This window comes from Lissotriton helveticus, chromosome 1_1, assembly GCF_964261635.1.
Source record: "Lissotriton helveticus chromosome 1_1, aLisHel1.1, whole genome shotgun sequence".
In the NCBI taxonomy this organism is placed as follows: Eukaryota; Metazoa; Chordata; class Amphibia; order Caudata; family Salamandridae; genus Lissotriton; species Lissotriton helveticus.
Genome location: NC_136057.1, coordinates 1,103,082,918 through 1,103,098,348, shown reverse-complemented (window position 1 = coordinate 1,103,098,348; position 15,431 = coordinate 1,103,082,918). Strand labels below are relative to the sequence as shown.

Below are 15,431 nucleotides of genomic sequence, written 5' to 3'. Positions count from 1 at the left end.
GCTTGAGGAGGATTGAGGAAGCTTAGTTGCTGAATGTACTTCAGTACTTGATTATTTCCTGTATGATGAAGTCAGAGATAGTGACAAGCCTGCCCTAGGAGTGTGTGTCAAATGAGCAGGCGAGACACAAAAACACAATAAGAGTGTGATATTTCCGTACTTGAATCCACTGTGACATCGGAGGAACCCTCTCGACGTTGATGGTAATTCCGACGGTGACGCTGTATGGGATGCAAAGGTTTTGTTGATGTTGAGTGGTGATGTTTGAATGCGTTGATGACACTGGACACCACTGATATTCTGACGGTGAAAAGAACTGTTGATGATGCCTCACCGTCGATCATCTCTTCTCTATCATTGTTTTCCATGTAACTGAAATGGTATGTTGTGTAGACCGGTGATTTTGGCCTCTATGACTGTGGTGGAAAGGTGTAGAACCTACTTTAGAAAGAAAACAAGTAGGTACTGAGGGGGTCTGTGTCAATGGCGAAGGTCTTGACGTATAAAACAAATGACATCTACGTGATGACATTAACACTGTTCATCTCGTCTTTACTCTGATCATCTCACTTTTGAGAGTGTGTTTTAGCCAGAAATGCTTTTATCTCTACTTTCCCTCTTCTTCAGCCTTCATATTTTGATGTATTCCTTTAAGTCTGATATGCTCACTGTCCTTCAAAGAGTTCTTTTAGACTTATTTTGGCATTCAATGCAGTCTTTAACAGTACGAGGTGGAGGAAGGCATCCCACCAGACCTTGAGGGTAGGAGAATGATTTCTTTCTACCTCAGGAATGACACTTCACTAAAAGAGAAAGCATTTTGAGGATGAAAAAAATGCCCAAATGTGGTAAACAAACTATCACACTCAATACTGAAGATTCTTAAATATGTCGAGTGAAAGAAAAAGGATTAAAAGACTAGATTTTGGAGATTCTTATAGGAGCTGGAATAAAGAACTGAGTAGGTGAGGCAAATTGCTAGTACAATGCATCAAGAGCAGCAGAATCTTCAGGTGTTCTTGAAGGGACAGAAGCAAAAGAAGTTTATAACTTAACATTTATTTTGCTCCCTTCGCATTTTAACCTGCCTTTCCTCTTAAGATGTTGAAATGTAGTTCTTAAAATGTTGGCAGGATGAAACTACATGGCTATTTAAAAAAACATTCCACTTGTAATAAAATGTTCCAGGGTGCTATTCATTCTATGGACAAAGGAACTTTGGAGCCCTGTGCTTCATTGTAGGAACAACATATCTATGGTACAGTACTCTGTGTTCACGCAGAAAGGGGGAGATCATTCAAGTGTTAATGACCATCAATGAAGAGCCTATAATACAGAAGTATATATTATTCAGCAGGTGTGAGATGTTACCTTAACCTAGGCTGTTACTGAAAAGTTCTGCCTCTTTCCAATACCTTTTCTCTTCCCCCCCTCCCCCATTAGTGACAAAACATTTGTTATAGCTCTATGGGTGCAACAGAGAATAACAATTGTCTATAGAAACAAGCAAATTGGGCGTCAATTTTGCCCATGGCACAAGTAATTTTTTATTTATTTGCATTTCCACACACCCTTCTGTTAAGGAAGTGCATGCCTGTGCAGAGCATGGATTACTATTGCAACATCCCAGAAAAGGAAACCCTCCAGCACCACAAATGTGTTTGCTCCTTTATGTTGTAACTTGCATCTTAAACGCACTACCAGACTGCGGCTGGTAAAAAGCACTCAATAACAGCTATGATTCATCTTGTGTTGAGATTTAGCCTAGTGTGCTGAATTCCACACTTCTGAAAAGATTAGTAGGATTTTGCATGACTGGGATGGGGGCAGGGGGGTTCGCCAGGGGCCGAGCCTGTTCCACATTTCTGCTTGTGTGCATTCAGACGTATCAAAAATAAACACCGATTTAATTTACTCAGACTTTGAAGAATGGCAACTTCGGTATGCAAGTTCATTCAGAAAAAAAGAAAAAAACAGCTACACTTTGAGAGATAACTGAGATAATTATACAAAGCAAAACAAATTAACCAACACAGTTAAACCCTCTGGTCTCGATTGGTATCCATCATCCATGTACACAACAAACCACAAATACTAGTAAAGCAGAGATTTAGGGAAAATATATACTGCAGAAAAGCTTTTTTAAGACATGTTGCCTATCCTTTCGAAATTGCATAGTTTAGAACACACAATTAAAAAACATAAAATGAGTGTCTAGCGTTAACATAAATTAGAAAATACAGTAGCGATTACCTTGCTTTTGGACATGGATTGTGTTGAATCATCTTTAAGCTGTAAAACGTCATCCTTCCCTCGGTCAAAACCTTATTTTAAAAAAAAGGTTCATTTTGTGAGCTGTTTCGATATGTGGGCATCCAACACATTTATTCACACATTAAAAATTTAATTACGGAGTAATTCATGATTTTAAAATCACATACCATTAACTCCTAAGCCTGAGAGCAACATGAAAGCAAACAAGTTATGATGCAACACAAAATAGTTTGTATATTAAATGAACGTATACAACAATGCTAACATGCAATAAGTATAGTCGAACATATTTGTGGCATAACACATTTAAATAGTTTAACACTACAGTTTATGGAATCGTCACATGTTAAACGTTAGCACAGGCAATTTGTAGTTAAAAATCGTTTATCATTTCCTTTTTGGTGTTCTATAATGATATTTTCTTGTTCGGTAGATAATGAAGGCTCCGCATTAACCTATTTCACGCTTTATTTTTCGTGTTTCATTTTTAGTAGCCAGCTCATCTCAGTACTCTGTCCACATGTGGCATTTGCTCACCCACTAGATGCCCCCTTGACAGTTTTAATTCCCCTTTTTTAGGTTTTGCCCACGCGACAGCTTTTAGCTGTCTGTAAACTAAAACCTTGCATACCATATGAACAAGCAATGGCAATGCTAATAGGTCTCGCTTACGAATGAAAGTGTCATTGGGTCACAATGATGGATGTAGGCACTCAATAATTCTTCATATATTGACTTTGTCACTTATCTTTGCACTCCTGCATCAATTTATCCATTTACTGACCCATTTTCGTATTCCCCCTCTGGCACAAACACAATAAAACAGACAAACTCAACAACATACAAGATAAGTTAAAACAATATAGTTATAAAAAGTATATGCTTGCAATCATGAGAATAAACACAGCAGCTGGTGTTAGTTTTTCAGCGGTATTGTAAAGTTCTATCATTGTCTTAAAGTTCCAGCATGACCGCCACATTTAGAACCAATGAGTTGGTCATCCTGGAATAGTAAAACAACACTATGGACTACAGCATTACATAATGGTATCCTGGTTAAGAGAAAATGGCCATGTGGGAAGCATTGAACTGCAGATTAAGTGAGGGTCAAGCAAGCGACCCATGAGCACTGCCTTGAGAGCTGTAGGGTACTTTTAATAAACAAAACACAATATAAAGAGGAGAACCATAGAAATTAAAGGAGAACTATATAAAGAGAAAATTGAAAACTAAAGGACTGGCCAACCAGCCCGACACTGAAGCACACTTATTTTCAGGTGGATGTAAAGCGCTTCATTCACAATGCAAGAGAACCAATGACTGATGTTGACTGAACCATTACCCAGTGCAATTAACGGTCATGGATGGAAGCAGCGTGTAAATGACAGACAGACCAATGGCAGAACAGAGCTGACCCAATGGCTCTCTAGGTGTCTCTAAGGATATATTTTTATGCATATGGATTTATATGGATGATTGTATTGTTTAATAATTATTTTTTATTACAAGATCCTGGCAGACAGCTAAGAACAGATTCTAGTGGAGGTTTGACTTAGAGCCGCTTGGAGACAGCTGCACCTTTACTGAGCTCCGGCGGCATTAGCCCGCCGACACAAGAGTCCTGGACCCCCAGGTGAGTCAGGTACACGCCAGACACTCAGGAGGATCATTCCCGACCCATGGTGCCGCCCCAGCTGCAAGAGGACAGTCCGAGAGCAGGGAAGCCACGATGTAGCCAAGCAGCGTCAAGATGGCGGCCGCACCACCATGCCTAAGCTACCTCAGCTGTTAGGTGGCGAATGCAGGAAGGCCGGCACCTGAGAAGACGGGAGTGGGATCGAGAGCTTGGGAACCTGGTCAGTGTCTTTCATGGGTGGATTCCGCCCTGCTAGGATCGCACACGGAGGCGGACAGGAGGTGAAGAATGGTTTATAGATACAGACCCTGCGAACGCTGCACAGAGCCGCCGAGAGAACAAAGTTGAGCCCTGGAAAAACATGCACTGTGGCACGAACACAGCGGCACTGAGCAGAGGGCAAGGATGTGCCCCAGGTGATACGAGCCCTGCGGTCCTTCCACGGTATTGCAAGGCGGAGCGTGGGTGCTTGCCCGAAAACAAGTAGCTCAACTGTGACTGGTGATCTGGAGGAGCTGCTCCCCCCTTTCTTTTTACTGTTTTTAGGGCAATTGATGGACACTGGAGGTAGATATTAACCTTCTCCACATCCCAAATGCTGCACTACCACAGCAGAGACTGCATGTATTGCAGAGAGACAGTGCCCTTGGAGGCTGTCAGATGTGTGATGGCCTTTGTGAATATACAAATAGTGGTGAGGGAGACGGTTGAGCGTGCACGTGCCCAGGGCTGGTGACTGATCTAGCTGAGGGAGCGGTTTTCACTCCTTGGCGATGCTGCTATGCCCACTGGTGGTGGCCTTGACCAGTGGAAGGCCAATTCAAAACAAAAGCGGAATATAAACTGCCCTACACAGAGGGCAACACCGTGGAGCCAACCAAGGTGCTGAGGAGAAGCAAGATAGTCAGGCGAGAGCCAACCAAAACTCTCACCATGATAGCCCCCCCAGTGGTGGAAATAGAAGGGGGAGATAATGGTGGACGACAAAGGACTCAAGACACATACAGTGAGTGGCAATACAGACAGTCATGAAGAAGCCTTGGAATTTAAGATTGATGTAGTAGCACAGGAGGTGAACATCCAGACAGTTGAACATCGGAAACTGGCGGGCATGTTGGACATGGAGACAGCACTGGCATCAGTCAAATCCAAAATGCTGACACTACGGCCGTGTGCATATGCTAGAAATTTAAGTGGCCAAGTTGCCAGACAAAATCAATGATGCAGAGGGACAGTCCCAGTGCAACAATATCAGACTGCTGGGAGTCCCAGAAAAAGTGTACATTCAAGCATGAAAATGTAACTTGGAGAGTGGCTATCATTTGGTGGTGCTGGAAGGGAAAACCTCAAAGTGGTTTACTGATGAGAGAGCTCACAGAGTTCCCGGGGAACACGATGCACAGCAATACGACTACATCACTTTATCATGACACACACCCTGAAGTTAATTACATAGAACATTAATGGGTTAGGGAATCTCACAAAAACAGGACTATTACTAAATGTTGTGGGCCGATATGCAGCGGATGTACTGTTCTTACAAGAGACACATATAAAAAGGGTCTAACTCTCCCTGCCTGGGGCGAGGCAAGCATAGAGTGGCTAGTCACTCAGGCTACACTACTAGCTCAAGAGGGGTAGCTATCCTACTTAGGAAGTCACTGGCACTCCATGCAGTACATCCCTGGACTGATGACCTTGGTAGATATACAGCGGTATTGGCTGAACGGGAAAGGGAGACAGTGGCCCTGGTCAAGGCGTGCACCCCACCGGGTATGCAATAAGACACACTGCAGAGGGTGGGACAGTTGTTGCTGAGCCTCCACACAGCTACTACTACACTAAACACTGTGGGAAGTACACAAGGCCACGCGGAGGGGAATCAATTTCATGAGAAGTTGGGGAAAGAAGGAAGTGGGCGCAACAGTGTCTTGACCTAGAAAGTGAGATAGATACCTTAGATAACTACTATACGCTCACCCCCTCAGAAGAGATACAGGCTTGCATCACTCAAACGTAAGCTCTGTCGCCTCTATGAGTATCAAGGCAGCTGAGGGTCTAGCAGTACTTCTGGCGGTGGCGTCACAAGACGATCACAAAGTGTTTTACTCTATTGAATTGACCTTTCCGTTTGCTACACTGAGAAAGATGAGGCTCAGCCCTAAATTTATAAAATGGATATCCCTACTATATAACAACCCCAGGGCAAGGCTAAAGATCAATGGGACCCTCTCCAGGTCTATCCCCATACAGAGAGGACCTAGGCAGGGCTGCCCCCTGATACCGATGCGCTTTGCTTTGGCTATAGAAGGCCTGGTGGAGTGGGTAAAGGTGGGTGTGCAGGTGTGGAGGATGGAGATGGGGAGTATCCTGAGAGGTACCCATAACTCTGTATGCGCATGACAACTTGCTCTACGTGTGAAACCAGAGGATGTCCCTGAAGAGACTGGGTGAGATCTTCCAAGTGTATGGAGCATTTTCTGGCCAGGAGATAAATATGCAGACATCTATGATATTCCCTAGGGGCAACTGGAGACGTAAGGGTGCATTACCGCTGTCATGAACAGTTGCTTCCCAACATTTCAAGTATCTAGGGCCATGGATATCCTTGGGGGCAAGACTGCACTACGCAGACAATTTTAGCTTCACAGGGTTTAAAAGTATTATGATATTAGGCATTGGGAGGCATTGCCACTTCTCTCATTTGTAGAGCGGTGTTCTTTAAGATGATCACACTGCCACACTTTACTTGCATACTGCAAAACAGTCCATATACAGTCCCAAAGGCGTTCTTTTGGATGATGGAAAGATTGATCCGTATCCTACTATGGAGGAACAGGCCACCCCAAATAACGATAGCCACCCTCCATAGATCGGTGTACGGTTTGGGGGGGGGGGTACAGCCTCCTCGGATATTACTGGAAAGTTGGAGGGAGTCCGAGAGTATGTCATAAGAAGTCGCTAATCGATTTGGGATTTTTATTAGCAAAAAGGGAGATCACCCAGAAATGGGTTAGCCAGATGTTTTGACGCTCTGAGATTAGACAATGGGAATGGAAATATGCAGACAGACAGAAAAGATGGTGCATGCGGGGAGGGCCTGCCCCAAGAAATGTGACATTGTTTGCGGCGGTTGCCCAACCTGAACTAGTGCGATGGGCACTGGAATCACGCACTATAAATATGAGGTGGAGTATGCTGTGTGCACCTGTAGGGCTTCAGGATCTGAAAAAGAGGCCCAACCCCGGGACTGAGTAGGCCATACGGGAAGAGCAGTTCAGTGGGGAATGTCTTGCAGGTCATGTAGAACTTAGAGGTAAGGTGATGTGGGGGTGTAATGGATACTGGATATGTGGCCAAATATTGTCATGTTTGGTTTCTGTATTTGTTGTCGCTTTTGTTTGCCATAATTGTCGGTATGTCGGACAACTTCATGTCTGTCGAAAAACCAATAAAAATAATTTTTCAAAAGAGAGAATTTAGCAAGAACCATTCCAGTGCACATAGTCCCCCCCCTCGGATTAGTCAGAGGCGATAACCAACATCGAAATCCTTCATGTAACAAAATACCCATCTGTAGGCTTTAATACACAGAAATAACGATACTTCACTTAAATGGCAATTGACTATAACATATGATTTTCACAATCAATAAGTCAGGCCTATTAAGTTTATCATACGTTTTCATAATAAAGAGATCAGAACTATGGCATCGGAAATATTGAATATTTTCTTTAAGTGAACCAATCAGGCCTCTAGCTGTTATCATTGGCTTGACACCATACCCAATTCAGGCCTCTTGCACTGATCTTGAGCTTTTCCCACAAAGCAAACATCGGGTATGCAGTCTTCAAAACATTATCTCTCATAAGAGAACCTAACAAAAGTTCTGAAATGCAAATCTTCTATACTCTCAGTTTGTCGGAGGGGGTAACCAGCACAAACATCCTTGCCTACTGTGGTAATCTGTGACATTCTATGTAATAAAATTCCTGTGGCCATTAATACAGAGTAATAACAATCTACTCTTAAATGCCTTCTGCCTTTAACATATGCTTTTCACAATCAATAAGCGAGGCCTACAGCCTTCCTCAACTTTTCATTATAAACAATCTGGTCTATAACCTTTAACCTTGACTTGACACAAAACCAACTCCGATCTACTCGTTGGTCATATGCCTTCCTACAAAGCAAACATCAGGTATACCGTAATAAAGTTTCAACTATGCACAACACGTATAAAAACAATACAAAATCCCCATTAATATAGTGTAATAAGGATTACCATAGTGACCCTCAATAACAAACCATGGCAATAGACGATTTACACTAACATCAAGACCCTTTCCTACTATGGCAATCTGCGAAATTCCATGTATCAAAAAACTGTTCACAGACTTGAGCATAGTTTCACAATGTGGAAGTAAGTCCTACTTGCTTTATCATAACTTTTCATTAAAAATAGATCACACCTAAGGAATCCGACATTACATTTCCCTGAGAACTGATAAAGCCTTTAGCCTTTACCAATAGCTTGACACCATATACCATACGTGCTTACTGAAGAGCACATAAGCTGGTATCCATCAGGCACATGTTAACAAAATTACAAATATACACACATTTACAATTTGCAACCCCTTTCAACAGGGTCTAACAAGAATCATCATGGTGAAATTGTACTCCCAGAGTCTGTCAGTTGGTGAGCAACACCAAAACTCTTGCCTGTCCTGGTAATCTGTGAGATCATATGTATCTTTCTACAACCGGTAATATAGGATATGATAACAATCCACTCTTGAAGGCCTATTTACGATATACTTTTCACAATAGATATGCCCAGCCTACTACCTTTGCAATAATTTTTCTAAATAAACGGGACAGACCTTTGTCAACTGGCATAACATTTCCCTGCACACCAATCAAGCCTACAGCTGTTATCTTTGGCTGGTCACCATTACCAACTCAGACCTCCTATAAACGAGAGTAAGATTTGCCACAAGGGAGCTATCAGGCATACAGCTGTAAAATTGAAAAAGAATACAAAACAATTGGTAAAGCAAAATACTATTTTCTCCTAACAGAGAATAACAAAGATTCTGATGGTGTAAACCTTCTATATCCATGGTTTGTCAGAGGGTAACTAACATCAACATCCCTGAGGTAATCTGTGAGATCCTATGCAAGAAAAACCGATATGTAGGCTTTAAATCAGAGCAATAACAACCCACCCTTGAATGCATATTGACTTTAACATGTTTTTTACACTAAATAGGCCTGGCAAATACTGCCTTTATCTTAACTGTTCATATGCAACAATCAGGCCTGTAGGAATAATAAGCATGCAGTCATAAAAGTAAACATGTATACAAAATTACAGCTGGCAAAACAAAATACTTTGGACCTAATTATAATGTTTGGAGGTCCATGGGACAGCCAAACCCGTGGTGGCGACTCCTGGACCGCCAGATGGATTTGGAGGTGTGGCAGTGGGTGCTGGCATGGTGGCCTGTTGCCACACCATGAAAGTCATAATCAGACTATAGATCTCCTAAGAGAGATTAACAAATTTTATTTAAGAACATATCTTCTATCCCCACAATTTGTTTGGGTGGAACACCCAAAACCTTGGCTACTACAGTAATCTGTGAAATTCCATGTAACAAAATACCTGCCCGTAGGCTTTAGCACAGTGTTATAACTTATAACTTGCCCTTAAAAGCCGGTTGTCTTTACCAAATGCATTTCACAAAATGTAGGCCAGGCCTCCTTGCTTTGTCATAACATTTCATAATAAACAGATAAAACATACAAAATCTGCAACAACTTTTCCCAATGAACAGAAGAAGCCTTTACCAATGGCTTTACACCTTACCTAACAAGGGCCTAATAAAATGCCTGTAAACTGGCAACTATCATACACAGTTATAAAATTACAAATATGTAGACAAATACTGATTGCAAAACAACATACACCCCCTCTTAACCACTTGGAAGCTCATCATATTCTGCTGCTGCGCTGGGATTTACAAAAACCCATTATTCATGACGAGCTGGGCTCGTCATGAGCGTGCTGGGAGGCTACTGCATGACGAGCCCAGCTCGTCATGAGCGTCGAAGGGGTTAACAGGCCCCACCAAGAATCATCACAGTGAAAACCCAAAGGGTTTGTCAGAGTGTGTGGAAAAATTCAAAAAGCCTCAACTACTACAGTAATCTGTGAGTTTGCATGTATCAAAATACCTGCCTATAGCCTGTAACATAATGTGACAAGATCCAATCGTTGAAGACCTACTGGCTTTAATAAATCCTTTTCACAATTAATCTGCTAGACTAACTGCCTTTGTCTTAACGCTTCATTTTAGCAGACCAGACCTATGGCTTTTAACATAATGTTCCCCTGTGCACAATATATAAATCGGGTTTGATGTCTTTATCATGGCATTTCCTAATCAACAGATCAGGCCTATGAGCCACGATCACTGGCATGCACCATAACCAACTCGGTCCTGCTGTATCAATCATAAGCTTTGCCACAAGCCAAAAGGTGCAATACAAGTAGGCTTTAAGTGGAAGCACTTACGATTACGGCCCACTCAAATCCTGTACTCAGGGGAACCAACATGTGAGTCTAAGCCCCTCCCTCAGTATTACTCTGCAAGCTACTTTTGTCGATCACATAAGGTCAGAGGCAATTGTAACGATTAGGTTAACTTGACACAAAACATGTGCTAAGAGCGGTTATCAAGCCAGCATTAAGATATAGTGAGAGTTATTGATACACTTGCATTTTGAATTTCTAAGTGAATACAGTATTATATTGGATGTTTTTTGCTGTCAGATACACTTGCATACTTTTTAGAAGGATTCAGATGCTAATTATTAAACGAGACTAAAGGTTGGCCCTGAAGAAGTGACTTGAATGTCACGAAACATGTGTTAGTTATTTTCTGATATTCAGTTGACCAGCTGAAAGGCTCTATTTTTGTTCTGGAAATTAACCTGAGGTAAACTTCCAATATTTGTCTCTAAGCAACTATTAGACACTAATTTTCGTTCGAAAGGTATTGACATATTGCTTTCCTGTCGATGTCGGATCAAGTCTGCCTGTGTCAAAGTCGGAGACCTGAACGCTATCGAACTAGAGCTAAAAAAACATGTAGGATTATTGTAGCCCTGGGCGTCCCGTACTACTCTCAAATACAAAACTGCACCCTTAAGTTAATTATGGAAGGTGAAGGTACTTGAACTGCAATACATTGGTCATGACTGCCCTCCTCCCATTTTTGCTGCTGCCATAGAAAAAAAAACACCATCTTTCATCTAGCTATCCAAGACCGTCATTACAATGTTATGTGCGTGACCCCAGAGTTCAAGCTTCGGCAGCCATACTACTGCTAGCTCACGCAACTGGATAAATAAATAGAATCACAGCTGTGTGGAGGGTAAGCACTTTTGTCTGTGGAAGCACACAACTTCTGCCCAACCAAAAGATGTTATCCTGAGTACCAACATGTTGACTCCGAGAGAGTCCCTCTCTGCAGTTGTGAAAGCTCTTTTGTATGTTAATCACACTACGTCTGGCGACAGCTGCGCAGTTAAAACGGACCTAAAAACTTACAGTGGGATTAGAGCCCACCTATTGCTTGACACTGGTTGGCTTTCTTGTCATTCATTTGCCTACTTCTTATTCAATAACTTTCCTTTCTCTTCCTGTAAATGTCCCTCCCCTGGCGTATAACCACTGTACCATCTTTTTGACTAGATAGCTGTTGCCTTCCACTGCCAACATTCAGGAAACTACTTTTTTTTTTTTTTTAACACTGCATTCCACAAGAGTGCATGTGGTTACGGACTCTCTCCCTAGTGTGCCGCCCCCTCTTCAAATGCTCCTCCCCCATGCTCTCAGCGCTGCTCCTCATCCCTTCCAGCTTCAGTCCTGCCAAGTGCCATCCATCACATGTCAGACTAACGCAAACTGGTAATCATACCACCACTGTAACTTTTTGTTACACAATTTTTCAATCTGCTCTGAATTCAGCAGCAGTCGTTCTTTGTCTGGTACCCAGCATAAAAGTTATTTGTCAGTGCACTGAGGAAGAAAGTCAACATTTAGGTGCTGGCAGTGTTTGCAATCTTGCCAGATAGTAAGGGGTCAAGGAAAGGCTGACATTTGTCAGAGTTACACCTAGGAACAGTGTGCATTGATAGAGACAGTTGGTAGGCCCTGCTCTTGGCAGAAGCAGGTACTTTTAAATTCAGTAACTATCTGCCGACAGAGAGCAGCATTGCATCCATGCAAGTATATAAATGTTAACAAAACGTGTCATTTAATTCTAGAGATTAACGTTTCACCAAAGGAGTAATTTCTGATATTAATCTTATTACAAAGATTTTTCTGCTTGGTTTTATTCGCCATTACGTCTCACTCAGAGAGTCACACATAAGGAATAGAATGTCACACATAAGCAGACTTAAACCATGTAATGTCACACATAAGCAATTCGAAAACATGTCATCTATGCAGCTTGACTGGAAAAGCACAGCAATGGGTATATTTTTGCTGTAGTATGACTAAAGAGCACACCTTAAGGGGTGTTTTTGTTTTATCTGCATTCCACATATTGCATGAATGCACAGGACTTGGCACACAAACTCTATTATGGTGCTGGGGAGGCGCTGGCTTCTGCACTCACTGAAGGCATGAGGCGGAAGTTGTACTTCGCATGTAAAATAGCTGATTTGTCTCCTCGAGGCCCAAAGATCCGCTCCCAGGGCTACTGCAGAGGGCCAAACGCACGAGCATATTTCAGTCATGTGGGAAGTCAATTAAGCCTTTGCAAAACCATTTCCCTTGTATTCTCAAATTATGTTGAGAGTTTCAAAAGTGTACAGTATTTGAAAACGAAAGCACACCATTTATAAAGATTGAAATATTGAATTCAATTAATAGTTTAAGATATGGGTTTATTTTTCCTCCAATATTTTGAAATGTGTTTTTCATTTACTCTCTTTAAACAATACTTTACTATGCTTGTTTTTTTCAGTATCTGTATTCCACAATTGAGTCTGCTCTTCTTTCACATCAGGCACCAGATCACAATCTTTATTTTGGTACAAATCTCAGACTTAGTTTTGTATGTACGTTTCCGTTTTAATTGTCTGGAAAAGCTCATGGTATCACAAAGGAAATAATAAAAAGCAGTATCTAGCATGTTAACCCAGTATAAAGAAGCTCCATTGTTAATAAACAATAAGAGAAACATTAAATGTGCCCTCATATCAAATACATTGGTAAAGGGCTCCATATGATATCCCTGTGACTAGCGTAGTAGGAAACGTTTTAAATTGTAAACTTTGAAAAAAACAACAGGACAAGGTCACACTACCTCGCCTCGGTACCCAGAGGGTCAAGTACTAAAGAGGTGTGCTTGGTGCTCAGTTTGAGTGAATTCGAAAGGAGTCCTAGTTTACAACTTAAGTCAGTAACTCTAATTAGCCTCCAAACTAGTTTCCACATAACTGCAATGGAGGTGAACTGTTATTCCCCAGAAACCGGCCTTTGTCCTGCCCATGTCCCCCAGGGCCCTCTGCCAAGGCACGGCAGGCTCAAACAGTTGCAGTGCTGATCGCTGCTGAAATAAGGGCCACGCAGGACATCCGGCAGGGGCAGGGCTAGTGCATCATGGCATGACGAGTTAGGAATTCCACACTTCAAGATGTTACCGTGAGACTGTCATATGTGGCAAACCAGCTGCTCGTCAGCCTCGCTGTACTACATAAGCACTATGCACATGTAAGGCCCTTTGCTGCGGGACTGCAGTGGCTTTCAGAGACCGGAGTAAGCCAGGAAACGCGGCTGAGCAGGTCATGTGAGGCCACAGCCAAAGTGATGGCCTCATGTGAAAGGATCTAAGTACGAAGGAATCCGAGGCTGGGTTGAGACTCTTTCCCGTTTGTAATGGGTGACGTCACAGTAACGTGTAACGTGTACTCTAGTTTTGCTTATTCTGATAAATGAAGTTATCGAAAGAGGCTGCCCTGGCTTTCAAGTCAAATCATAAACTTTATTCGACAATTAAGTCATAAAAGTAGTACATAAAATACACATCGTTTCAGTATAAAAATTACATAACCAAATTAATTTACATAAATATTTAAAACAAGATTAAACTCAATAAGACTAATGCCGAATATATTAATCACTTAAAAGCCAATGAAGATCATTTTTTTTTTAAATTACAAATTTCAATATAAACAGTCCAAAAAATATTGCTTAAAACTCAGTTAAGCAAAGTAAGATGTACCCCCCCTCATGTTTCGATTAATTTTTGGAAGGACTAAATGGATTAAAACTCATTTTGCTGCCGTAGCTGTTTCAATCGAATTACCCAAGCCCATTTTAGAAATTTGGCCATGGCTATAGCAATTGGGGGACTGTGATCTGTACATAGCATTCTTAATGCCTCTTCGGGTGTGCGGGTGCCAATTAATTGGCAAATAGGTTTCACCCACATTCCCCGAGGTGCTACATATAAGGGACAAAAGAACAAAAGATGACTTATGGATTCTTGTTGGTCCCTGCTCCTGGGGCATTTATCATCAGTTACTCCCACCCATTTTGCTGTAAATAACCTAGTTGGAAGGGTGCCTACCCTAAGTTGAAAATAGAGCTTACAATCATACTGCTTCTCTATGGCATCCCAGTACAATTCCAACTTTGGTTGTGCCTTAAAATCAAGAAAACGACCTTTAGGTGAGAGGAAAGGCCCTTTGCGCGTGCTTTTGGCTTAACAGCTAGGTCGCTCGACCTCGGACCTGGGTGAACCGGGTTCGAGTCTCGGTAATGTCGCCAAAAAAACCTCCTGTGATTCTGGGCAAATCACTTAATCTCCCCGTGCCTAACAAAAATAAATGCGTGTCCTCATGTAAAGCGCTCTGATACCCGGTTCGGGTCAAGTTCGCGCTATATAAAACTCTGCAAAAAAAAAAAAAAAACATCTCCCAGTACTTGGCCTTCATGATTTTTTGGGTTGGAAATATCGCATTTGTAGGATCATCCCACAATTCCCCCATACCCATGCTTACTAACCGGGATCTAATTGCCTTCAGCCAATATATTTTATGGAAGGAGTCTTTTTCAATTATTTCCTTTAGGCCCCCAGGCGTAATGCTGAAGTTCCTCGGTGGTCCATATTATACGCCAGTACAATAATGGTCGTAGAGTAGCTAGATATTGGACAGCTTTCCTACCCAGGTCCCACAGCAATGGTGTCAAGGGGGTACTTTGCGGGACACTAGTAGCTTTTCTCAAAAACTCATTTTCCGCTAATGTCAAGCATTTTAGATTTTCAAACCCTCAAAGTTCAGACCCGTAAAGGACCGAGCTTATCACCTTCATCCCGTAAATCTCAAGAAGTGGGCTGATTGGTTTCGATGATGAGGCATTAAACCTTTTCAGAAGAAGTCCTGCCTGCTGGTGATGTTTTAACGTAGCCAGATCTAATTGGCTATTCCAGCG

The 15,431-nt window shown here is 42.0% G+C and overlaps 1 protein-coding gene across 6 annotated transcripts in view; it reads right to left on the bottom strand.

Annotated features, from left to right (window-relative positions):
• The window catches only part of OSBPL8 (oxysterol binding protein like 8), a 1,077,846-nt gene that overhangs the window by 343,163 nt on the left and 719,252 nt on the right, over nucleotides 1-15,431 (bottom strand). For all 6 annotated transcript variants that reach the window (XM_078678323.1, XM_078678342.1, XM_078678332.1 and 3 more), the window contains one exon: nucleotides 2,254-2,324. In XM_078678323.1, the coding sequence (XP_078534449.1) occupies nucleotides 2,254-2,324 (71 nt within the window). The remainder of the gene's footprint in view (nucleotides 1-2,253; nucleotides 2,325-15,431) is intronic.